Raw genomic sequence first — 26438 nt, 5'->3', positions numbered from 1 at the left:
ATTGGAAGAATATCGATACATCCAATAATAAAGCATTAATTTCATACCATTCGTAGGATCATTTAAAAGACAGTAGTTTCAGGATTGTAGAGTGATGTAAACAGTGAAAAAAAGCAAATTAAAGTTTTTGGGGAAGATCACAAAATTATCTAGCTGACTGTCGTCAAAATAAGCATTAATTACTATGAATTCAAATGACCACTCTAAATATCCAGTCGAAGAATTTAAAATGCTACTATGAATTGAAAGTATGAAAAATGCGAAAAAATGTCTCATAAGATTTGAAACAATCATGACGAATTCAGAGTAAAACATGAGGAATTCAAAGAAATAATAATGATAATAATTTGTACTTACCGACAAGATTTTCAAAAGCATCATCAAACTCTTTTCTGTTCTCATCTAAGTCTTTAGATTCGATATTTATGCTTTTTTCATGAGTAGAAACCTCCATGTTGTGTGATTCATTCCGTCTTTTTTCTTTAATATAATGCTGATCTCTGATAAATTTTCGAGGAGGTGGAGTTGGGGGTGACTTACAATGTGATGACGATGATGAACCAATATGAATATTTTCCATGTGTGACTGTGTCTCAGTATTGTTGTTATTACTATGAATTGGATGAATTAAACTATTATTTGACAAACTGTCATATGAAGTGCCCGAATGTGGAGGCAGTTCAATAGGAGTATTCAATGATAAATTTGATGGTAGATAACTTGACTTTTTTATTTCATTTTTAATATTTGTGGTTGAGTGCAATGATGATATTTCTTCGAAAAAAAAGAGGAAAACAAGTGATGACAATTAGGGGGGGCAACAAAATTGAGTAATCCATATATAAAGGAAATATAAACATATGTTTATATATAAGTTAATTACCTTTTTATGTATGACATGCTGAAGTGACACAAGAATGATTTTGTTTTCATTAGTATAAAGGTTTATGGAGATTGTTGAATTAAATAATTTACATTTCTAACTAAATTGCATACTAACTCACTAGTCTAAAAGCTCTAATTGAGAGACATAAGGGTTCTGAGTTCGATCCACGGTAGGATGGTAAATGAGCATTACTGAGCCCCTTATATTAAGACGAAATAGTTATCCAATCCGTGACAGTTTTCAACCGCTGGCTAACTAAAGTTAGTCCATGATGTAAAGTAAAATTTTTATTACATTTTAAGTTCATTTTATCTGAGTTGTCGTCTAATTCGATTCTTGTGACTTTACTCCCGTAATTTGCGTGACCATATCTATTATACATAAATAAGGATCGACCTCGCTAATAGCATCAAATGTCGTTTGTTTTTTTATTTTTTGTACTCCTAATTTATTTATGGTTCCAATTTAAATATTCTTCAAGGCATTTATCAATTTTGTAACTGATAGGAAGGTATAAAATACAATGAATTCAATTTATTTTGTTAATTCTATTGTTCTAGCTCTGTTTAAAATCATAAAAAATCGGCTAAATGAAATAAAGAAATATGAAAGTTAAAACTTGGAATTCATACAATCGGAGTTAATGACTTAATGATCTATAAGTGTTTTTAAAAAGTATGGCAATAAAGTACGTATGTCTGTGATTTAAAAATGAACTCCGAACATAAACAATAGAAAAATCTCTCAAAAATAGTTCATTTAACAAATGCTGGTTTATATGTTCAGTTTTGAATCAAAATTTTGTGTGCACATGTAAGGAATAATGATATTATTCAGAAGCCCAAAACCAAGTAGGTGGGGCGGGAATCATACCTACAACCTAATGGTTGTGAGTTATGTTAATATGAGTAAAGACATCAAGATGTTGCCGTAACTTAAATACGGATACATTTCTACTTGATAACAGACAGAAATGGTTATCACTAACTAGGTGCGGGGAAAATTTTCAAAGCTTACAGATATTGGATATCTTAAAACTGTGATTATAAATAATAGAACCCCTGGATGGTCAATCAATGAGATAGAATTTGGACCCAAACCAAAAAAGAGCGAATGTTTTTAAAAAACGTAAGCCATTATTACCTATCAACCATAACATAAAGAGCCCCACTATGACCAATGTAAAACACCCTCTACATATAGTTATTAATGAAGTGTGACTGATATTGTCTAACAATCAACAGTGATTAGGTTGTTATTTAACGATGGATTCAGAAAGCTCGATTGGCTTATGTCAGTTGGCGTCACCTATAGAGAAGTCGAGGTATCCGTCCGCTAACAAATAGAAGAGCATACTAACCAGAAGTCTATTCTGTATTACTCTATGACTGTGAAACATGACCTAAGAAAACAGAAAACGTTCGCAGACTAAGATTTTGATCATAGGTGTATTCGAAGCATTGCTCAGATGTTATGGAACTACTTAAAAAAATACCCACTGAGATAAGCGCAGAGCACCAGTAGGAGATAGATAATCGGTTGATAAGGTTGTGAATCTTCGTAGATTGAGGTAGTTGAGACATATGGCACGTATGTGCAGGTACCACCTTCCTCGGCATAAGATGTTCGCGGCGTAAGGTGTTGATTGTAAGAAAGCTATGGGTGGTCAAACCAAAAGGTGTCATGAGTCCATCAAATGGTTGACAGTTTTTTAATCATAATGGTAAAGGGAGACTAAGGCAGGCTCATGTGATAAATACGGTCACTAGTTGGAAATATTGGCTGACATGGAATGGAACCGGTCTAGATCCTAAACTACAGTATACCATCATATACACCTCATTCCCTCTTGTTGAACCACATTCTCAACGTTTATTCTGTTCATACTGTTGCTACAATACTATGATTTTTTTCGACATTCATTTTGTTAAATTCATCTTGACGAGTTAATGTGTTATAGAAGCTCAGAATAACGCATATTTATGCTAGGTACATGGAACGTTCGAACAATGTGGGAAACCGGGAAGACCAGTCAAATATCAATGGAAATGAGGAGATACAACTTAGCAGTACTGGGAATCAGCGAAACCCACTGGACCCAAGCTGGACAGAAAAGGCTAGCTACAGGAGAGATGCTGCTATACTCCGGTCACGAAGAGGACAATGCTCCACACACTCAGGGAGTCGCTCTTATGCTGTCCAAAGTAGCGCGAAATGCCCTTGTACGATGGGAATCTCACGGATCCAGAATCATCAAAGCATCATTCAAAACAAAGAAGGAGGGGATCACAATGAATATTATCCAATGTTATGCACCCACCAATGATAGCAACGACGAAATTAAAGATCAGTTCTACGAGCGGCTACAGTCAATCATTGAGAAATGCCTAAGAAAGGACCTCACCATTCTGATGGGAGATCTAAATGCCAAAGTCGGAATAGACAACACTGGATATGAAGATATTATGGGACGACATGGACTGGGAGAAAGAAACGAAAATGGAGAAAGATTTGCAAATCTATGTGCATTCAACAAATTGGTCATAGGAGGCACAATATTTCCACACAAACGTATACACAAGGTTACATGGATCTCACCGGACCACACTACAGAGAACCAAATAGATCATATTTGCATCAACAAAAAATTCCGAAGGACAATGGAAGATGTGAGAACCAGGAGAGGTGCTGACGTAGCTTCAGATCACCACCTAGTTGTAGACAATTTAAAACTGAAGCTAAAAAAGAACTGGACAAGTGGACAAACAGCAATACAAAGGTTCAATACAGCCTTCCTTCGAGATACTGGCAAACTCAATGAATTCAAGATAGCCCTCAACAACAGGTTCCAAGCCTTACAAGATCTACTGAAAGAAGAAGAAACTACTACGGAGGACAACTGGAAAGGCATCAAGGAAGCATTAATTTCAACGTGTCAAGAGGTTCTCGGTCTAAAGAAATACCATCATAAGGAATGGATCTCTACAGAAACACTGGACAAGATCAAAGAAAGGAAGAACAAGAAGGCAGCAATAAACAACAGCCGAACACGAGCAGAGAAAGTCCAAGCACAAGCTGAATACATAGAAGCAAACAAACAAGTGAAGAGGAGCATTAGAGCCGACAAGAAGAAATACGTTGAAGAACTAGCAACGACGGCAGAAAAAGCTGTTAGAGAAGGAAATATGAAACAACTTTACGATACAACGAAGAGACTAGCAGGGAAATACAGTAAACCAGAGAGGCCGGTCAAAGACAAAGAAGGCAGGCCAATCACTGAAATTCAACAACAGCGGAACAGATGGGTGAAATACTTCGAGGAACTCCTGAATAGGCCGGCTCCAATGAATCCACCGGACATCGAAGCAGCACACATAGATCTTCCTATAGATGTCAATCCATCAACTACGGAAGAAATTAGAATGGCCGTCAGACAAATCAAGAACGGGAAAGCAGCAGGACCCGACAACATACCAGCTGAAGCACTGAAATCAGACATCGAAGCAACCACAAGCATGCTTTATCTTCTATTCAAAAAGATTTGGGAGGAGGAACAAGTGCCGATGGACTGGAAAGAAGGACACCTCGTCAAGATTCCAAAGAAAGGAGATCTGAGCAAATGTGAAAACTACAGAGGCATTACACTACTGTCAATACCAGGGAAAGTCTTCAACAGATTGTTGCTGAACCGGATGAAGGATGCAGTAGACGCCCAACTTCGAGATCAACAAGCTGGATTCCGTAAGGATCGGTCGTGCACAGACCAAATCGCAACACTACGGATCATCGCCCTCCTATCACGTACACACGAACAGATGCAGATGAAGACAGCCAGTGTAGCAGCAGTCTCTGCATCAGTAGGCCTCAGCATACACAAAGGGAAAACTAAGGTCCTCAAATTCAAAGCGGAGAACAGCAATCCAATCACACTTGATGGCGAAACTCTGGAAGATGTAGAGTCCTTCACATACCTGGGAAGCATCATCGATGAACAAGGAGGATCCGATGCAGACGTAAAGGCGAGGATCGGCAAAGCAAGGGTCGCATTCCTACAATTGAAGAACATATGGAACTCAAAACAACTTTCAACCAATATCAAAGTGAGAATCTTCAATACGAACGTCAAGGCAGTTCTACTGTATGGAGCTGAAACTTGGAGAACTACAACAACCACAATCAAGAAAGTACAAGTACTTATAAATAGCTGTCTACGCAAGATACTCAACATCCATTGGCCGGATACCATCAGCAATAACCTTCTGTGGGAGAGAACAAACCAACTTCCAGCTGAAGAAGAAATTAGGAAAAGACGATGGAAATGGATAGGACATGCATTACGCAAATCGTCAAACTGCATCACTCGGCAAGCCCTAACTTGGAATCCTGAAGGGAAGCGAAAAAGAGGAAGGCCAAAGAACACATTGCGTCGGATAATAGAAGCCGATATGAAAACGATGAATTACAACTGGACGGAGCTAGAAAGGATTGCTCAGGACAGGGTTGGATGGAGAATGCTGGTGAGCGGCCTATGCTCCTTCACGAGGAGTAACAGGCGTAAGTAAGTAAGTAAGTATGCTAGGTTTTAAGTTGATTACAACTGACTGATGATTGTCTACCTGTCATCGTTATTCACATACATGTAATGTTGAATCAAATAGCTACCTACATGTGAAACGTTTTATTTTATCAACTAATCAATCTACAATAAACCCTTAGGAAAACCGATTAAATCTAAACGAGAAAATATAACAAAATAATTTATTACCTTCACGTAATTTCTTAACTTCATTTGCTCGATTACCTTCTAAATTGTCATTAACTGTCGCTAATAAAAGATCAGATAGAGATGAATGTTTAGTCTGTTGAGATGCATTGAGTTCCATCCTTGAATCTTTTGTCTTTGTTCTATTCGTTGAATATCTCATTTTATCCATTGAACCACAAGTAAGTAAATCTTTTAATGGATGATCTTTGGAATTTTTCAAAAATAAATCGACATCAGAAGTATCAGAATCGTGTTCAATAAGCTGTTCCAAATTACTACTACTCTGATTAAAAGATGCATACGTTCCTAAACTATTGGAACTTCTGGTTGAATCTGTATCAGATTGATAGTGTTCTTCACAAAAATGCAGTAAATACCAATCCATCTAGAAAATTTGTTTGTTTTGTTTTGGAAAATTAACATTTAAAAAAAACGATAGAACAATATACAGTCCATGGATAAAATTTGATAAGAAAAGCAAAAATAACAATCTAACCAATATAATTTTAAAATTACCTACTGTATAACATAATATTCTTTTCAATAAATTTTCCTCAGGTTCTACAATTAGGGGTAAAGCACAAGCAAAACGTTGGTACCAAAGTTGCGCAGAGCAATCGAAAGAACTTTTAGTGCAGGTAAACTACAATCAAAGTTTTCTACACTTCTGAAGGTCACTCGGAGATTGAACGATAAATCACCTAGACAAGCTACTTCTTTCTGTATCTATCAATTCAACTGCGCTTGTGGAGCAAATTATATAGGCAGATATTTTTAAAATTTTGTTTCCGTGTTCTCGAACATCTCTCAGAGTGGTTAAGTAAAAGTATACTTAAAACAGTTAACAGTCAACATGGAACAATTATTTGCAATAATATATCGTGTTAGCACAAATCTGTCAACATCCGTCAGATTGAGAATCCTTCAGACGGCTGGAGAAATAGCTATTCGGATCAAAAAGCCAAAGCTGTGTGTCCAAAAGAAATGTGCTCAACCACCTACTTCTGGACTAATGAGTTAATAATCATTCTTTTAATATGGTGAAGTAATTTCATTAATGTTCATTTTCATAGCTTAAACTTATCTTATTCGTGCATCCTATTATTATTATTACATCACCTGCCAACGCTTTTGGGAAATTTATTCAGCATCCAATCCTATTTACTTATTCCTACCTAATTCGCATTATTCTACATATTACGTAATTTCTTATTTGTAATTATATTATTCTCTCTCTCATACCATGTTAACCATATTTATTCTGACCTTTTATTTTTATATATAAATGCTCTTAACATGTATATGTATGATCGAATTGTTCGAAATGTATTGCGCTAATATATTACATAGTTCTGATAATCTTCGTCTTCTAATTACATTATCGAAATTTATTCTGATCACTTATCTATCGATTTCATTTAACGTATAAACTTATACAAGTTAACACTTCATATTAGTTACCCAAACAGTAACGATTTGATTTGATTTTACATGACAGACAATCCTTGATTCACATGTTATAATTTTAAATGCTGTACACTGCCTTAAACCTGGCCAATTTTTTGGATGATTAATTTGGATAATAAACCTGAGGAGCATTTATTGAAAAGAATATTGTTCGTTCATATTAATTGTGTTTTATTATATATGCTTTGGTTATTTTCGATCAAAATCAATCCAAAAGAAATATAATTTATTGACTGTTATATTCTTCATGTTTAATTTTTTACTATTATTCCATATTCAAATTAGTACATCGACTCTTTTAATTTTCACCATAAATTGATTACCTTTTAGTATATTTTCATGTAAAATGGAACAACTTGGAAAGTTTCGGAATTTTTATTGATTTATAACTTGTAAATAACTGACTGATGATATACGAATATCTAGAAGTGAATTTAGCTCAAGGTTACTAACAATAATACGAAAGTGAATGAGCACTTTACTCGACAACTTAAAGTTCATCTGAATGATGAGTGGTTAAAATATAGACATAATGACTAATGTATTAATGTTCTTAGAAGTCCTGTAAAGTAATAATACAAAATGTGATGTACAATGTAAACAGAAGACATGTAGAAGGGAAATATGAATGAACATTAGTTAATGTTGATTATGTCAACTTCATTAGCCACAGGAATCACATCAACAAAGTATGAGATTGTATGATAAATCGAAAAGATGCTTCGTTACATAATTGTTTCAGTATTTGTTAAGAAGACAGCTAAATTACCTTAATCAACCTCTGGATAGATAATAATTCCATTATGAAATAAAAATATTATAAACAGAGATCATGAATAGCAAAAACGTGACCAACAGAGAATGGAACAAATACATGCTCTTTGGGATCATAGTAAAAATAATTTCCCAGACTGATCACGTGTTTATATACATGTTTTAGATTACCAAGCATTTATCATCTGACATACTGAAAAAAAAACTTACACCTTTCTGAATACTGGCCTCAAGAAGAGCTGAAACAATTTCCTCTCGCATAAGCAGTAAACCGTTATATTTCTCCACACAGTCATCAGGAGAATGTAATTCATGTAACAGACAGTTAGGAAGTAAAAGACTTTCACCGAAACCTAAGCTTTTTGAGTTGGAGTCAAAAACTTTGGATGCAGGTATCTGTCTAAAATTTTTAATTGATAGAAAATACGAAAAACCAAAACATAAATAATATTAAAAATCATCTCTAAATACTTAAGTTCTGTTCTCTGTATTCCAGTTGCTTAAATATTTAACATATGAGTTTTACGACCGAGTGATCAACCGTCCGTTTCTTATACAGACAATTGAAAAACAAATAACAGAATATTGTGATCAATAATAGAGTCAATCCAAATCACTGGAATATATATATCGTGACCATGTATCTTCATCTCGAATACCTATTTAATTGTATGATTTGTGAAACCAGTGTTTCCTTGAGAGCATGTAATGAACTCTGTTCATCTTTAAATGATTTTTATTTGGACTTTGAAGGTAGCGAATAAATCTACGTAATTCATTTGTATTGGTTATTTGAATCTCCCCATTGGTGTTTAGGACTATAATTGATCAGTCTTGTCTTGCATATGTACATCTTGTGAAGATTGTTTCGATATTGCCATTAACTTACAAGCATTATAAGGAGGGCTGGATGGTGAATAGCAGAGAAATTCAGGATGCACATTTCTTCCTATTCGGAACCTATCAGCAGGATGTGCCTAAGTAAATTTTTCATGGTAGTCCACTGACTTATCTTACCTATTTCGTTTCTACACGGATCTAATATAGAAATTCATTTATCTGATCGCAACTACTTAAGATATCTATAAACGAAATAAACAGTGACCACCTGACCTTTTGGACTTTCTGACAGAACAGATAAACAGGATGTGTAATCAAACAATTTCATTATGTTATCTAGAAACTTAGTTGTCTAAATTACAAAGAATAAGTCTAAAGTGACTATTTTTCTAGACAGGATTTTATCATGCCATATTTTCTAATTGAAAAATAACCGGTGGTTATCAATCTTTTAATTTAACATCTTAAAGTCGATGGATATAACCATTGAGATCCATCATAACAGAATTACATGTGATTTTCAAAAAACTATACAAGTATATTGAATTCATTTCAAAGACAAATCTAAATTCATTACCGGAAAGCAACCATAAGAAACTGAGTAGTCGTCAACCCCTATATATACAACAGGTACCATACCTTCCGTATAGAACTTACTAAACAGTGAAATTACCTACATAAATTAGAAGTAACAATAGAAATAATTCTTTAGTATAAAAAGGCAGTGAGTAGTGGACGTCAACTTACTGATTAACACCAAAAGCTGGTTGATTTTCATTATTATTATTATTATTATTATTATTATTATTATTATCTGATGGTGTTAATAAATTAGGTTTATAATCAGCTCTAGATGGAAATATAGCACGTTGTCGAAAGTCACCAGATGATAATTCATGAAACAAAATTCGTCCACTTTCGTTTTGTCCAAAAAATGAACATTGACCATAGCATCCACAATTGGGTATTATATCTGGAGCAATATAACCGGGTATGCCCTTTCTAATCAAAAATCTGTTTTCTGTAGTAGAAAATGCATTCGATGATTTTGTGGTATGACGTGAACTTAAACTGGAATTACGAAGTGTCCCACTGATAACATCATTAGTATCTGACCAAAGAAATGATAAACGTTTAGTTGTTAAATCATGACGTTTAAGAAAATCCAATTGCCAATTGAGATGATTACGTTTTTCTGGTGTCCTGGAAAGATTAATGTGAACTGGACCAAGAGAAAATGAACCAGCTTCAAACCATAAAACCGAATTTTCCACTTGTTTAGTACTTTTAGCTTGATTGTCTAAATTAAGTTGGTTTTTGATTTCAGGAGCTAAGGAAGGAAATAAAGGAAGAAACTATATCTATTTAATTCACACTAAGGAATAGTATACTTACTTACTTACTCCTGTAACCCCTCGTTGAGGATCATTGGCTGCCCATCAGTATTCAAATTGTTTTTCTTAAGTCAGTTTTTTTAACAAGGTTGTTTTATACGGGATGGGACCAACAACCCCATCCCCAACACTCTGCCCTTACCTGGGCTTGGGACCTGCAGTAACTTTAGAAGGGCTATAGGAGGAGTGGTGTGGTTAGTCATTAATTAATGAGAGAATTTATCGATGTTTTGGTCAATAAATAAAGCACAATATTGATGCACAGTGATCTTATTTTGTTAAGAATCGAAAAACAAAGTTATCAGTTCGATATATAATAATAAAGATTGGTATTATTACTACTATTATTATTGTTATTATTTTTAGGTCAGAAAAACAAGGTCTGTCAAAGTGATCCACACAATACTCTGTAGGACTGATAAGCCAAAAACACCGGGGATTTAAATTATCTGATTTACAGTCATGTATCAGAATATAATAACTGCAAACGAAGTATTCAATTCTTCATCACAGCCATATCGGAAAACATACACTGATTTACCAGGAAACCTGGATTAGTAAACATGTTGTACAGGAAATGTAAGAATAAGTATATTAAAAATAATCAAAGTCTGATGCTTATGAGTTTGACCAGAAAAAAGATGGACATGAGCTAAAAGGCAAGTAGTTTTATATCACCAGCAGTGACCAATGGATCTGGTGTTTTGAGTTGATTCGTACTGACAAAAGGATCAATCTCATCACGTCACTAAAATCTGTTGATCAGCATGACGTAAGTGTTTATACATCTAATGTATAGGATGTCAACATCATGAACTGAAAATTAGCCACCCTAGCAGAACAAATTCTATGTAGAAATAAGAAATGTAAACTAATTCAAATAGTCTTACGATGCCATTTTCATTTTAAAGGAGTATAACAATTAGCAAATAAATTAACTACAATCAGTCACAATGACTTGCTTACCCATCGGTGCAACTAATTGTATTAATCTAATATCAGGAATTAATACAAACATCCCATCACAATGGGTAGCACCATGCATATTACAATGAACCAAACGAATCGGATCACATTGGATGCTTAGACAGTTTCGGCTCTCTACAATGCTCAAATCAATACCGTCAATAGTGAGACGTAACATTCGATATTTCAGTTGAATATCACTAGGGCATAAAGTGTTAGAGCAAATTTTATGCCAAAATGGACATAGTTGCTAAAAATGAAGTGTAGAAATTCGAAATAAATACATTAGAATAAGTATAGATAAGGTTAATAACAATATACTTAATAATAAACAATCTCAGCGTTCAGCATATATGTGTTATATTAAAAAGAGATCACTCTATAAATTGAACAATAATAATGCAAATACATCATTTTTATGTCTTTTATACACAAACTTAAGAATCGAACTAAATAAATAATGAAATTACATAAGATAACTGTCATAATATACTTTTTTAATTACAGTTAATAAAACTGTAAGCAAAGAAACAAAACTCCGGTTTAACAAACCTTAGTTTTCAGAACAAATAAGTACGGTAGTTTGAAATAAAAGTTGGTGTCCTATCACTAGATATTTAATGTTCATAAGCGAAAGATCTAGTAAGGGAGATTATCAATAAAGATATTTCATTTCAGTTTAAATTAGGGTCATTGTAAATAAATAAATACATGTTTAATTGATTGTGTGCTTTTAATAGTTTTAAAGTTCTGATCTTTTTTAAAGCCCTAACAAACTGTTAGGGGGAATTCACTCGCACATACTTGCTGAAATAAAGGAACTATTTTAAAAGCTAACAGAAATAATAATCATAAATAATAAGAATTTTAGCAACATAATTTTGTTTACCTGTGGACGACCATGTTGACAAAGTTCGAATGCTCTTGAAGAGATTAATTGATTTTCTGAATCGACTGCAGAAAAAGTGAATTCCTTCAAACATTGTACTAAGCATGATAGTTTAGGAGCGGATAATTGGCCGGTAAGTTGACCAACCGTCAGTTCTAATAACCAAGCGTATTCCAATGATTCTGCACGAAGGGGTAAATTAACATGACTAAACATTCCTTGACCACGTAATTGTAAACCGACAAGTTGAATACGACTTGAAGATACATTTGAGTTCGATTTTGACCGAAAGTCCTGAGAAATATTGAAAAAAAATACATCTTCCAATATTTTGACAAATATGACATATTTATTGTTAGGTGATTTTAGATATTGTTTACTTGAACAATATGGGCTGATAAAACACAACACTATATACTTGGTAAACCGTTGAATCCACAAAAATGAAGAGCTTTCGAGTGATTACGCTTCGGAGACTTCACTGGTATGAATTACAAATAGATACGATTATAAGCAAACAATTTCATTATTGGTAATGAATAAAGAATGCTCAATCATCAAAACAACGGATACTATGACTTAACAGAGTTTGAAGCATTTAATTTAAAACTATAGGTAGCAGGTTTGAAACTTAGTTTACATATGTGGATTTGAACTGCTAGACAGTATCACAACGTTTCAAAACAAACATTATAGCACAAAGCTGAGTACATAATCTTGCACTAGACAAGTGAATGACATTAATATTAATCGGGAAGAGTGAAATCCAAGCAATAAAAATATATTGGCTTTCAATTTACCTTATTTTGATCATAGAAGCATACTAAAATTGGTGAAAAAAGCAATTGAAGCTTTGTCTCATGCCAACGTTTGTCCATTTCAAATCCAATACAATCTAGAAAAGCTGTTGGACAAGGCGATTCATCAGATGAACCATGCTGAAAATAACATCAAGAAATAAAAAACAAAACTTAAGTTAGCTTGTAGTATATCAATAAGCAATGAACTGATAATTATACTGTGTAAACATCTAAGAAACGATTAGATAATTCTCAATAAAGCAAAGTGATTAAAAAGTTGCACACCAACCCCTGTGAGAACTGTAGAAAGGAAGGCTGGTCTATCTAAAACATTCAGTAAAGACAGAAGAAATTGAGGGTTTTTGTTTTATATGATACGATTTAACTTTTTCTGTCAGTCTTTCAACTAATGCAATGAAAATCAGCATATGTTTACTCTTTATATGGTAAAGAAATTATTGGATTTTCCTTAACCGTTAACTCAAGACAAAAATAAGTGCGACAAAAGACCAAACATTCTAGCAAGATGAAAATATACACCTACCATGGGCAGATGAACTTGAATATTATGAAATTCCAGTGATACTCGTACAGATAGGGGACGAAAATCCCTTGGATCAATGATGCGTTTCTCTGGAAGCTTATCGATTTTGCTTAGATCAGTATGACCATCCCCGGAACTATGATTAGTTTGAGATTTCAATCGGATTAAATCATCATCAGTGAGGGAAAAGCTTTCATCCGGTCGAAGAGGTTCACGATCAAAACTTACAGGTGTCTGATAAATTCCAAAGTAATTTTCCTGAACATTAGAAGTGTTCAAAACCAAAAAAAGCAAAAATGTAAATATCTAATATTTTCTAAACAAAGAAATACTAAAGTTCCACTGAATAGTATTTATCGTTAAAAGATAACGGACAGAAAGTGAAATATTAAGTAGCTACGTTAAAAAAAAATTTCAATGAAGTTACCGTTTGAAACAGTTAAAAATATACTCATATCATTCACTAACTTTTATATGAATAAAATGTCGTAGTACTGCACCGTAGAAGAGTAGTTGTGCAGAAGGAACATGCAAATGTATATCAACTGTATCTGGTTCAAAACATGCAAATATGTCACATTTACTCTGTAGTATATCATTTTCAGTAGGACCTTGTGTATGGCTACCTTCCGGTCGGAGTTTACTAAGTGCTATTTCCTCCAAGTCTGACTAGAAATAAATAAATAGATAAAAACAGCATCCATAATAGTGTTACAAATTACTTTGATTTATGAAACAATTTTCGTCATAAATCACTGAATTTTGTGAGGATTGTAAAGTTTTCACAGTTTAAATCACGAAGTGATCTTTGAAAATTCGGAAGCCCTGGACGGCCGTTACGTCTTAGTATGGAACTACTCGGCAGTGAGCATACACGACCCCACACACAGGAATCAAAACCAGAACCATCGGTTACCAGTGCTTCGAAGTTTTCAATTGTAGTATAGCTAAGAACTGTTCGTGATTTAAACTGAGAACAAATATTAACACCGAAAACTTAATGAAGTAGCACTACAATGATAAATTACTTTTCCGTATAACAGTAGAATGTGATTTTGAAAACAATCATTATATAAACTAAATAGGACGTTATGAATTTGCTACTGTGCATCCACATACAAATATATATATATATAAACAGTCGCTCACACTCACAGCCACTTTTGTTCTGATCTTGTATAATTGTTATTTTCTATGGTATGATGAAGTCTGACTTGCTTGTATACAAACTGCATTTGTCTGAAACACGTGATTCATACAGTGGAAGCTGAGATGCTGTTCTGGACTAAACGGGAAGGGAAAGACAGAAGAACCAATAAGGACTCAGAGTTGCCTCAAGGCTGTTCATGCTGGTTAACACGCTATTGTTTTGATAAAGGGCCAAGGTCGTATAACTTGGTGTTCTGCTTGGCAGTTCAGTAACGTGATATGACAGACTATGAGAACATAACGGTTTAATTTAATATAAATAAACTGAGGGATAATACTACAGTACTTCATAAAGCTTAATACATGAAAAAAGGCTTACTTGACTCGTTTCTACATTCTGACAATTTAAAGCAGTTGTACGTTTGAATGCACTAGGCTTACGACCACTTTGATATGATAATTTAGCTGAAGACACTACCGGTCTGTGTTCCGAAGGGACAAAACGCCAATATTCAGATACCCACGGTGATGGGTGATAAATGTAGGCTATTCTAAGACGTAAACGAGGTGTCCAGCCGCAGTCGAACCATTGGCAATTAATTCTAGAATAGTAAGATCGAGAAAAAAAGTAAAAGAAAAATTTGATATTATTGAAGAAACAAAAAAAATAAATGAAAGTACATTACTGCCTAAACTGAATTAAGTTTTTTTTATTTGAACAGTGACACTTGTAGAGTAAACACTTAACATGTTGTTAAATTAATTTTAAGCTTATATTGTAAATTTTCATTGTTATTTTATAGTACAAATTAACTTATGAACAGTTAATAAAAATCATGTATAACAGAATTAAGTATAGAGATGATAAAATCATTTTGATCCAATTCATTCTATTATACTAAACATGATAAAGGTATATCTAGCTGATGAGTCCCAAATAATACGATAAGCGCGTCCTGAATTCCAATGCTACCCATTATCCATCTCTGCTTAAGATTAAGAACGGTTATTTTGTGCCCTACAATCTTCAAAATTAATTACATCAGAAGAAAATTATCTGAAAATAAAAAACTGATTTTAATAATCTTATCTCAAATAAACAAAAAACATATTACGTTTTCGAAACTTTTTCATGAAATGTCATTTCTTGAATACTAGAATGAAATGATGAAGATTTTTGAATTTGACCACGACCATTAACAAATTTCATACGATTATGAACTTCTTGTATTATATAATACAGAGTACTAGACTCTGGTAGGGATATTCGAAGTGACACTGAAGAACACTGTAAAAAAATTATATAAAATAGAAGATATATGGATTTAATACTACTTATAAAATTATGAAGAATGTCTAAAAAAACATGATAGAATAACTAAAAGGCGCCTAGCGGTCGACATTGAGGCAAATAGACTTCAAAACAACACTAGCTGTCAAATAGAACTTTCATATATATGTTACATAAGTGTAAGTTAGGTTGAAGAACAGAGTGATTGAGAATGTGTTGGACATATTAACGAACATAATATTTCTACACTAATACGAATCATTTAAACAAATACTTTGTAATTTAATTAATTAATTAAAAGTTTGTGTACTATGTTTTAAGTATTATTTATTACTTAGAAAGTGAAAATCTAACCCGTTTAGCCAAGATGAATTGATTACAATATGCTGCGACAGCATCACTAATTAAACGAAACGAGTTCCGAAACTAATCACTTGTACCCTTACAGGTTAGGTTCTTTTCGTAAACTTGTCAATAAGTAGTCGAAACAATACCATAAAACACGTGCATGATAGTCCCATGAGTAAATTCTAACCATAACAGAAGTATAAGGAATTCAGACTATGATTTGGAATGATTTGTATACAGCGATTATACGACACTCAGAAAAAGTTTAGATCTTAGCACACAAGTAGTAACTAATTTCAGTATCTGTAAAACTTCAGCTACAAAAAACTTCACCTTTGATTTGTATTATATTGTCTTACGGCACAGACCATTCAGCCGGACATTATATCTAACAAAAGTTCACAAAATAATTCATTGATAATACAGTACAACATTCAGTAAACACTTTGCAATTACCTCACTTTTTAACATTAACAAAGATCTAGTGTTAATTAAGTAATCACGCATTAATAATAACTTACTTCAATATTGTAATTGATTGGTACTGTAGTTGGTAAAAAGTCTATGAATGGTAGATCAAAAGTAACCATAAGCTTTTTCGCATGAAATCCAAGATAAGCTATAATCAAAAGTATGATTAATCAATCAAATAAAAAAATATATGACAAAATACCATTTTCACCATATTTTGATATCCAATTGTAATCATTGGCTAATAAAATAAAATCTAGATTGTTTGATTTAATGTGAAATTTATAAGTGCACGGGATAAAACTAAGTAAATCCGGATGAGAACCACGACACCAATCATCTATAAGACCTGTTAAATGTTAAAATACATCAAAACACAATGTCAATAATTAATTCGCAACATATATCAACAAATGAATTTATTTCAACTTGGAAAAACTTTATTGTACAACATAGAAATAATGTACACATTGATTAACAGTCGATTTAGTTACATTGTTAGTAGTTGCACGAATAAAATTCATGTATGAAATATCAATTTGATAATTTATATTTTGACATCTGAACCTGGAAGTTGAAGTTCAAAAACATGCTAATTTGGCTTGATTTACAGGGTTATTTTACCATTTTTCTTGATCAAATTAACAACTTTTTTACAGTGAAATACATAAACAATGGTGAACTTAACATACATAACTGTAAATCCTTTACTTTAAAAGATTATAAACATCTCATAACAATGTATGAAGATTGATAAACTTCCACTCACTTATTATCTGCCAACTAATTTATTGAGTAAATTATCTTTTTTATTACAATAATTCACATATATATGAGGTTTCGCATATGAATACTACCCATAGTTTTAAATGGCATTATAAATATGTGGTCAGAACAATGTTTGTTTAATACTCGATAAGATGAATCGAAAATGTGTTCAATCAAGTAGATTAGTGTGAGAAAATAGCAAACTAACCAACTTTAGGGATCTAATCAATCATATGATACAATTATGTCTAACAGTGAATACATGAATAAGTAGAATATTAGTTTATTTTACTGAAGTTCCACCTGAGCTACAAGTCTTCTTCATAACCTAGTATTTTTACAAATTGGTTATTTTTACTATTAAATAGAACATAGTGTATGTACCGTATTTAGTGATAACCACAGACGAAAGTTAAACTCAACATTGTAAATAAGGAATAAGAAATTATACCAACAATTATCGAATTTACTAGAAACGTATTGACGATCCAATTCAATTATGGACTAAGCGTACAGTAATTCAACACAAACAATCTAAGTGTTTTACTTTCCTGGTTTGTAAGAAATTCTGGAAGAAAAACGTATTACATGGGAATTCTTAATCCCAGCTAATAGTTGTATACCTTAATCCCATTGTTGATTTTTATTAATTATCACCAAATAGTGATGAAAATAAATTCAGATTTTGCTAGAAATGTATAATCTATAGAGTTAGAAGAAATACATCTAAAAAGAGGCTTCATAAAACAGGACATACAAACCAAATACTTAGGTCATTTTCCTTTGGAAAGGTAAAAAGCATTATAATCAAAGATGGATGGTAGCTAGCAGTGAAATTCAGGAGGCGCCTTTCATCCTGTTTAGGACTCATCAACTGGATATACTTGCACTCCACAGTTGATGTTCACTACGTGACTAGAAAACAGTACCGTTCGCATCAAACGAAACAAAGTTATCCATTCAACTACTGAGTCAAGACACGCACTAGCTTGTGCAATGTGGTGAAGTTTAATTCATTTGTATTGGCTGTTTGGATCTTACCACTGATGCTTCGGACTGCGATAGGGTTCGAGTCCTGGAGTCAACATCAACTCTGGGATGCAGACACATCCAGCTAACGAGTCCCAGATAAGAAAAAACGCGCGTCCTGGATTCCCCTGCTAGCCACCGTCCATCTCTGTTTATAATACTTGTGAGTTAGAGCAATATCGAAACAATCCGCACAGGATGCGCATATTTCCAAAGAGACTGACCAATTGTAGTCTTAAACATTAATGGGAAGATTCAAATAACTAATACAAATGAAGTAAAAAACATTAGTTTAGAAAAAACTCAACAACTACTAAAAATAATGGGACTAATGACTTCGTGATCTGAGCATTTAGATTTTCAACTACCGGATTACAGGTCCAAGCCCTATTCAGTCTACTTCAAGTGGTATTACCAACTTCTACAATAAGTGTGGTTTATGGCTAGATGTACACGAACGCTGACCTAGTGGTAACTGAGATGCAAGAAAATTGAAATATTAACTAAAAATATCCAGAGATTTTCGTCCAGAATCAATAATTACCTTTAAAGTAATGTTTATAATCAAACAATACAGTTAATTGTGTATCACGAGTGTCTAACCCAATATCCCATAAGTGTTGCATATTCCATTCTCTCGGATAGTACATTTTTATATCAAGGTTTACGTACTGATCGTTAGTTAATATATTACGCCATAAATGCTCAAGGATCAGACTGGACTTAATTAGGTTGACTTTCAGAGTAGTTACAAAACCATTCTGGTTGACTAACCATGGTATACTCAGTTTTATAATTGAATTCGGAGATCCTGACAGTCTCATAGACTAAAATGTAAAAAAAAATGGAGGTAAAGTCAAACAAACAAAGAATATACTTTCCGAACTGAAGGCAGGAATTACTTAAATTTCTCCAACTAGAAATCTTGAATACATAAAATGTAAATAATCCAGGCTCTAAGATAGCATGAACAGATATGATTTAAGAAATATTCCCATATTAACTCACTTTGTCATTCGTCTTGAAGAAATATAGGGTGGATCATCTTGACTATTACACGATAATGAAAGCAGTGTATGAAATATAGATTATGCTCTAATAATTTATTTAAGATCAGTAATAGTAGTATTACCGACAACGAATACAATTATGCCAATGCGACTGATTTTCGACCACGTCATATAGTGTCTTTTAACATAGATTACAAGTGCCGGATTAAACTATATTAAGAGGCTTACACTTGTCCATATGACTCAGTTCAATAGTCCATAACCTTATAAACTAATGTAATGTGGGACTACTTAGATATATCTCAATGCACTTCTGTTAACCAGCACACTGTGTCAATAAAATTGGTTACAGGTCATATATAATACACATTTTAAAAGACCTAATCTATTAAGGAACACAACCCCAGTAAGTGATTCTATCCAGTTGTGTAGTACGTGATATCTTAACCCAACACTCCACTTGATATGGCTTCCCAAATAAACGAAGTTTCCTATGAGCCCAATAACTCCTGTCCTACAGTTAGACGCAAACCGATCCATAAATATTATGCTTTTAATTGGAGAGGAACGTTTCCCAAGCTTTCCTGCATTGTTAACCAGGATGTTCAAAAGATTCCTTATTATGTAAGGGCCCTCATAGTGGAGAATTATGTGATCCACACACCCTAAATCAGAGTAAATCTCCACGTAGAAGAACAAGTCTTTAAACATCAGACAAGAGTACATATATGGTTTACTTCAAGAAGAAATACTTTTTATATGTGTAACCATTATTTATCTAAGAACTGTTGAACCACAAATAAAATTACATATATTAAAGCTAAGTAAATATTTAACAGAATAACAAAGCTTACTTCAACAACATCATGTCTCATGAAATAAAGATCAAGGTTGATATTAGCGGATGTTTTCAATTCAAAAACAAATTTCTTCGCAACCCTACGTTGTCCTACAGTAACTGGTTCACTGGGTTTAGTGACTTGATATGATGATGGAAAGAAAAATCGCCAGATGATATCTCTATTTGACATAAAAACACAACAAAATGGATTGAATTCAAAACATTTTAATGGCGTAGATACTTTGACTATATTTTAGTCTCGATTCTAAATGAATTTAAAGCTGTAATAATAGTGTGAAGCAGTGATTGGACAGTGAAAAGTATAAGCTTTATTAATGTTTCGCTCACAGGTTTAAATTCCACATCTATTTTACTTTAAGTAACGCAGTAGTATCTACAACATTAGTATTACAAATGTTATACAAAGTCAAGCATATAAACGTATACTTGATTAATTAGTCAAGCTGTATGTACCTAGCATCAGTTAAGAAAAGGTTTTTGGGGTTCAATGCTAACTAATATGGAGAATAAAGTTTATGTAACGCGTATGGCAGTAATCAGGATTAATCAGTCTAAAATTACGATTTCATTGAAGTGATTGTGTTCTGCTGAACCGAAGAGAGGGCTAATTAACATACTAGTTGCTACTGTTAAGAACCCACTGAACGACCATGCATTCATAACTAAGATTTTATTTCTGGTGGATTTTAATGTTTGTATTTATTTAAAATTCCCAAGAGTTAGCTAACTAGTTTGTGAATGTATCATTTAGGTGAAAGGATTGAAAACTATCTTTAGTGGCCTAGATGTACCCCATATTTTGTTTGCTTTAAAATTCGGAAAGTTTATGACGCGTAGTCTATCCAGATCTTTAGGATTATAAATTTAAAAGATACCGTAAAACTAGCTCTTAGCGAGTCCCACCAATGGACAATCCATAGAAGAAAAGGGCGAACGGTTAAAACGCTGGGCGAAAAACTGTATGTACATCCGACCGTTAAAACATCCATCGAAGAGTTTGAGTTAAATATTAGTAAGAATAATAATAATAAGTGAGACTAAGCAAACTTTTGTAAACATTAAATGTGATAATAAAAGGTTCTTCACGGACCAACAACAAATCTAGCTGGTTTCTCATTTTAAATCAGAACGAATGATATTCGACAGGAATATGATTCGGGTGTCTTTCTGGAAACAAATGTTTCCAACACTAACCCTCCGAATCATTTTTGACAACGATCCTTTGATTGATTTGGCTTTAGGAAAACAATGAAAAAAGTATAAACAAATAACACTTACCTTTGACGATCAGCCCATGGACCATAATTAAGTTGGCATAGTCTATTAACAAGTACATGTAATTCCCACTTAGGCCAGGTATTTAGTGCAGTTACGTTATCTTCGGTTAATTCTAGTTTTTCGGATTCACATAATCCTAAACCAACGGATTAAAGTTTATATATAAATCAAATGATAGTTGGATGAACTAGGAAAGGCTTAAAAGATTATAAATTCCTTATGTTCAGTAGTATGAAGTGAGTGGAATCTGTTGAAGTATTTGTTCATATGGAAATAAGCCATTTTTGCCAAGAAAATCGATTATATACTAACTGTTACACAGACCATTTCACAAACATATCATTTTAGAAAGGAAACAATAACTAACTACTCCAATGTATTGATTTAAGTTGTCAAACTTCATGATAATATAAACAGAAGGAGAAAGAGAACAAACAAATAAGATTTTAAGATGTTTAGGAATTAGAGGGAGACAGGAAGTAAGTACACATATGCCTTTTTGTAAATGACTTATTATTTAATAGATTGAATTACTGATTTCCAACACTTTGACATTATATACACGACTATTCATATGGCTCAGTTCCACAGTCAGTGACTTTATGAACTGGTATTATTGCTTGAACTACCCTGAACTCTACTCCAGCCTAATGATAAACTAATCACCAAAGAACACTGAGGTAAACCTTTAGTTGAATACGGATAAATATTACAGTATCACGCTTAATTATATTAAGGCTGAAACTTGTCTTAAAACTAAGTTATGCCTCATTCTAAAAGCTTAAATTTAACACTAAATGCCATGTAACAACCATAGAGCTAATAATAACTGACCATAACTAACCGATTGTTGGTTGTCTACCCGAAGGTCACTAGTACGAAACCAGTGTAGTCAGCTTCCGCATTACTGTTGTTAACTTGAAGGTTGGGTGTAAAGAAAAACTTCGTTATATGGTAAACTAAAACTAATAAATAAATTTAATGTAATAAAAACAAACTAAAGAACTGAATTTGTGTCATTTTTAAGGTTTTAATAATCCTTTTTAAATTCCGTTATCATCGGATGATAAACATTCAAAGAATAACCCAGGGTCCTATAGGCTGGATTGATAGATAAACGTAGAATACTTAAATAACACAAATCGTGCCCCAATGTATTAAAACTACCGCCTACCTGGTTCATCTTGTACATAGTCGATTGTACCTTCGCCAAAGTGAAAAACATGAAACGCTTTGTCCCAACTTTTAGGTGGGCTACAAGTTAAGATATAAAGGAAAGTACATTAATTTTACAATTAATTCAATATAAAAACCGAAAGATACATCACACTGTTTATCATATAGAATATTTTCCCTGAATAAACTGAGTCGATGAAATGATTTTGGTGCTTGATAAATTTTATTGTTAGTGATTGTCAGAAACAAACCTAAACAAAACCACAGTCCATCAGTATTAAGACATTTGTGCATGTGGTCAATATGTTGACAGATACTGAACTGTTCCATTTTGGACAAACATTTATACCATAAAATTATAAGCCCAAATGAAAAGAAATTCAGTACAAAAAAACAAAAGGATGCTAACATTTATTAGATTTCGATGATTTATAAATACCATTTTCGTTAAACCATTTTATTTTATGTTGGCCGCGCAGTATTAATAATAATATTGTGGAATACATTTCAGTCTAATTTAATAGATGGTAATTTTATAAGATGAATAATAAAAGTGACTTAACAAAGGATTTCTACTTGGGATTCGGTTACATTTTTATGAAAGCTAATGATACGACACGATTGTTCAAACCAAAGTATGTGACCTAGCAGCTGTATTTCGAGTGTCTTAATCACTTTGTTGAATCAAAATAAGCTAGTTTGGACTTCACGATTATTACTATCTAAATACCTAAGGATTCTTTAAAAAATGTATGTGTTTAGTCCCCAATCAAACGATGTTGAAAAACCAATTTAAAAAGATACGGACATGAAGTAAAGCACACTAATTATATTTACCCCAGTTGTTATCTAAATTCATGTTAACAAGTCATTACTTTTAAGTATGATGTTTATAACTAATCCAAGAACACACAAGAAAATCATTTGATATATATATTAATTTATGTATGGAAATAGTGAATATCATAGAGCTTACTCTTCAATAGCATGTTGGCCAGAATATTTAGACACAAGAACGAGAGAACCCATTAAATTGACAAAATGTGATTTGATTTGATGTTGATATTTATCCAATTGTGATGGTGCGTCTCCAATACTGTAGGACCCATACATTCGACTGCATGTAACAAGACATGCTCTAGGTAGCAAGTGATTACCGGCACATATGTTAGCCTAGAACAGTTAATAAACGCAAACGATAAAAAATGAAATGAGACAAAAACCACGATATTTGACTGATATTTAGACAACAGAAACATCAATCTATTTTACGCCACGTCACTACAGTTTGTAGTATGCAGATTATATAAATGTGAACTAGATAAGATGTAATATATAAAAACAAAAACGGAAACTATATGCTTACCAACTCAAAGTTAAATTTAACGGCAGGTAATAATTTATGAGCATGCTTCCAGAACATATCTAAAACTCCTGAATTCGAAGTAGAATCGCTAAAATGATGAAAATAAGTTGTTTACAGTTAAACAATGGTTACCTATATGTGACAACTCAAAACTAGCGCAATACGTAATCCTGAAAATTAGAAATGATAACAAGCAAGCGGTGTATACCCTAACATTGTTTACTGATAAAAAGATACATATGAAGCTTTTGTACTTACTAGATTTTAAAGTAGATCGACCCATCAACAGAATAAAAAATGAAGGCAAAATACTGAGGTCAATCATCAAAGATCGTTTACTTAAAAATTTTGGTCTTATGTAGTGACATGCGCAGAACTAGCTCGTATTTATCGTAATAAAAGTAGAAAAGTGGGAATTAGAATTCACAAGTAAATCTACCTACTTCAGTATTGAAGAAACAAACCTAGATTCTTATTAACACTACGTCGTTTAGATAGTTTACAGAATCTTTTAAACTACAAAATAATATTAGCTTCAAAATTATGTTTTTTTCTCCTGATTAAAGATGTTTTAGTAGTTACCAACGTAATTGGCATTGTAAAAATTAATACCTAAAATGTGAGAGAAATCACGATGACTTCTTCCCTTAGTCTACCGGCAAATCAAACAAACCCTTGCACGACTAAATAAAACTCAAGCTATTCCAGTACTGAAAAGAATTAATTTCGGACAAAGCTTTATATATATATATATATATATATATATATATATATATATATATATATATATATATATATATATATATATATATGCAATCAACTCAAAATCTATAAAACAAAAATACTTGTACCATGGTTCTCGTTCGTTAGGAATATCTGCCTGATGACAACTATACTTTTTTGAAGCAATCAGTTTAGAAGTTTCTTTAGTGATCCCCAATGCACCTGCTGAGCGATTCAACAATTCTGATGATTCATCCTGGTTCTGCCTAAAAACGGCTTGCAACATTTTGTAGACAGCGGTGCGATTAAACACGTGGATATTAACTCCATAAAGATAAATGTGAAGACATCTCTTCTGGAAAGTATCTACAATAACCAAGGGAAATTCACAAAATCAACTAAATGATGAATGAAGTTAGAGCTATTAATACAAAGTATCCAACTGCATAACGAATTCTAGGCTGTGCTACCCGAATTCGAGACATCTTGTGTCAGAGACAGTAATAGTATTAAGCTTACTTGGTGTCTAACGCGTTTAGTAACAACGTAAACGCCTTAATTATTATAACCCAGGGTACATATTAAATAAGCAGCTAGATGAGTGTACTAATACAACTGTATATGTATGACTACGCTTATATTACGAATGAAGAGAAACAATCACAACATGTCCCGCATCACTTTGAACTTCTCTTGCACAGCTGCAGTCATTTTTCAAAGATGATAGAGAAATAATGATTCCATCAGAGTTATCATTTACAAATTTCCGGGCCTTAAAGTGTTTTAAGTCCTCGTTATCTGGCTGCCTCCTGGAGCGCAGCGACACAGAATATAAACACAACCATAATATTGTAATGTTAATTACTATTAACATTTGTATATTAGTACAAAATACACGGACTTACGAATACAGTGTAAAAAAGGGTAACAAACTATAAACTCTTGGAAAAGCCATCTCATTAGTCACAGTAAATACGAACATAAACTGGCTTACCCTTTCTTCCTGGATAATATCTCGTCCAATAATTAAACACAACAATGACATAACAAATTCTCACAGAATAATCATCATTCACGTAAACAAAGTCTCTTAACATCAACTTCCCACCGAGAGCTGCAAAAGATATTGAGCCTATGCGGATAGAAATGCGTGAATGTGTGGCCTACCAACATTGATGTAACAATCCTTGATGAATCTCCTGACTATAGTGGATACAATCAACCCAACAACTCTAGAATTATAAAATAGAGCATATATTGTCCAAGAAATGAAGGAAATCAGAGACAGCAAAGATAGATGAAAATCTCCTCGATCGATTGAGGCTGTTATTTGAGTATCCAGAGAGTGGTTGGACTTAAAAATAAAGTCCCTTTCGAAGATGTTTGACATCACCAGTAACCTTGAAGGTCGAAAACCCGCCACACATTAGTACAATTAAATGACGAGCCATCTGTGCACTCAAAAAATCATTCGAATAGTTAAAAACGAAATAAAAAATTTAACATAACCAGCTCAAGATTCTATTCTACTAGTAATACGGCATGAATCGCTATATTTAGTCTTTAACTTAGCTGTTCAGACTATCTGCTTCTGGTTCTGATTCCAACACTATATTCATATGAGGCTTGTCTTATTGTGGAT

General features: G+C 33.1%; 1 protein-coding gene across 2 annotated transcripts in view; it reads right to left on the bottom strand.

Annotated features, from left to right (window-relative positions):
• Positions 1 to 26215, bottom strand: part of MS3_00000891 (uncharacterized protein) — a 98666-nt gene extending 72451 nt beyond the window's left edge. The window contains exons 1-22 of one of the 2 annotated variants that reach the window (XM_051208474.1): positions 25964 to 26215; positions 25791 to 25928; positions 24925 to 25162; positions 24074 to 24161; positions 23684 to 23880; positions 22706 to 22785; positions 21532 to 21667; positions 20246 to 20411; positions 18926 to 19208; positions 16787 to 16933; positions 16635 to 16732; positions 15590 to 15762; positions 14854 to 15076; positions 13794 to 13994; positions 13326 to 13583; positions 12782 to 12919; positions 11982 to 12275; positions 11093 to 11342; positions 9480 to 10062; positions 8103 to 8292; positions 5652 to 6036; positions 358 to 774 (exon numbers count right to left, since the gene is read on the bottom strand). In XM_051208474.1, coding sequence (XP_051074856.1) covers positions 358 to 774; positions 5652 to 6036; positions 8103 to 8292; positions 9480 to 10062; positions 11093 to 11342; positions 11982 to 12275; positions 12782 to 12859 — 2197 coding nt within the window. In that variant the 5' untranslated portion in view covers positions 12860 to 12919; positions 13326 to 13583; positions 13794 to 13994; ... (11 more) ...; positions 25791 to 25928; positions 25964 to 26215. Of the gene's footprint in view, positions 1 to 357; positions 775 to 5651; positions 6037 to 8102; positions 8293 to 9479; positions 10063 to 11092; positions 11343 to 11981; positions 12276 to 12781; positions 12920 to 13325; positions 13584 to 13793; positions 13995 to 14480; positions 15077 to 15589; positions 15763 to 16634; positions 16733 to 16786; positions 16934 to 18925; positions 19209 to 20245; positions 20412 to 21531; positions 21668 to 22705; positions 22786 to 23683; positions 23881 to 24073; positions 24162 to 24924; positions 25163 to 25790; positions 25929 to 25963 lie in introns of both variants that reach the window. The other variant, XM_051208475.1, reaches the window with a different exon arrangement.
• Positions 26216 to 26438: the final 223 nt, after the last annotated feature.

This window comes from Schistosoma haematobium, chromosome 1 (genome assembly GCF_000699445.3).
Source record: "Schistosoma haematobium chromosome 1, whole genome shotgun sequence".
Classification (NCBI taxonomy): Eukaryota; Metazoa; Platyhelminthes; class Trematoda; order Strigeidida; family Schistosomatidae; genus Schistosoma; species Schistosoma haematobium.
This window is presented reverse-complemented; position numbering and strand designations above follow the sequence as displayed.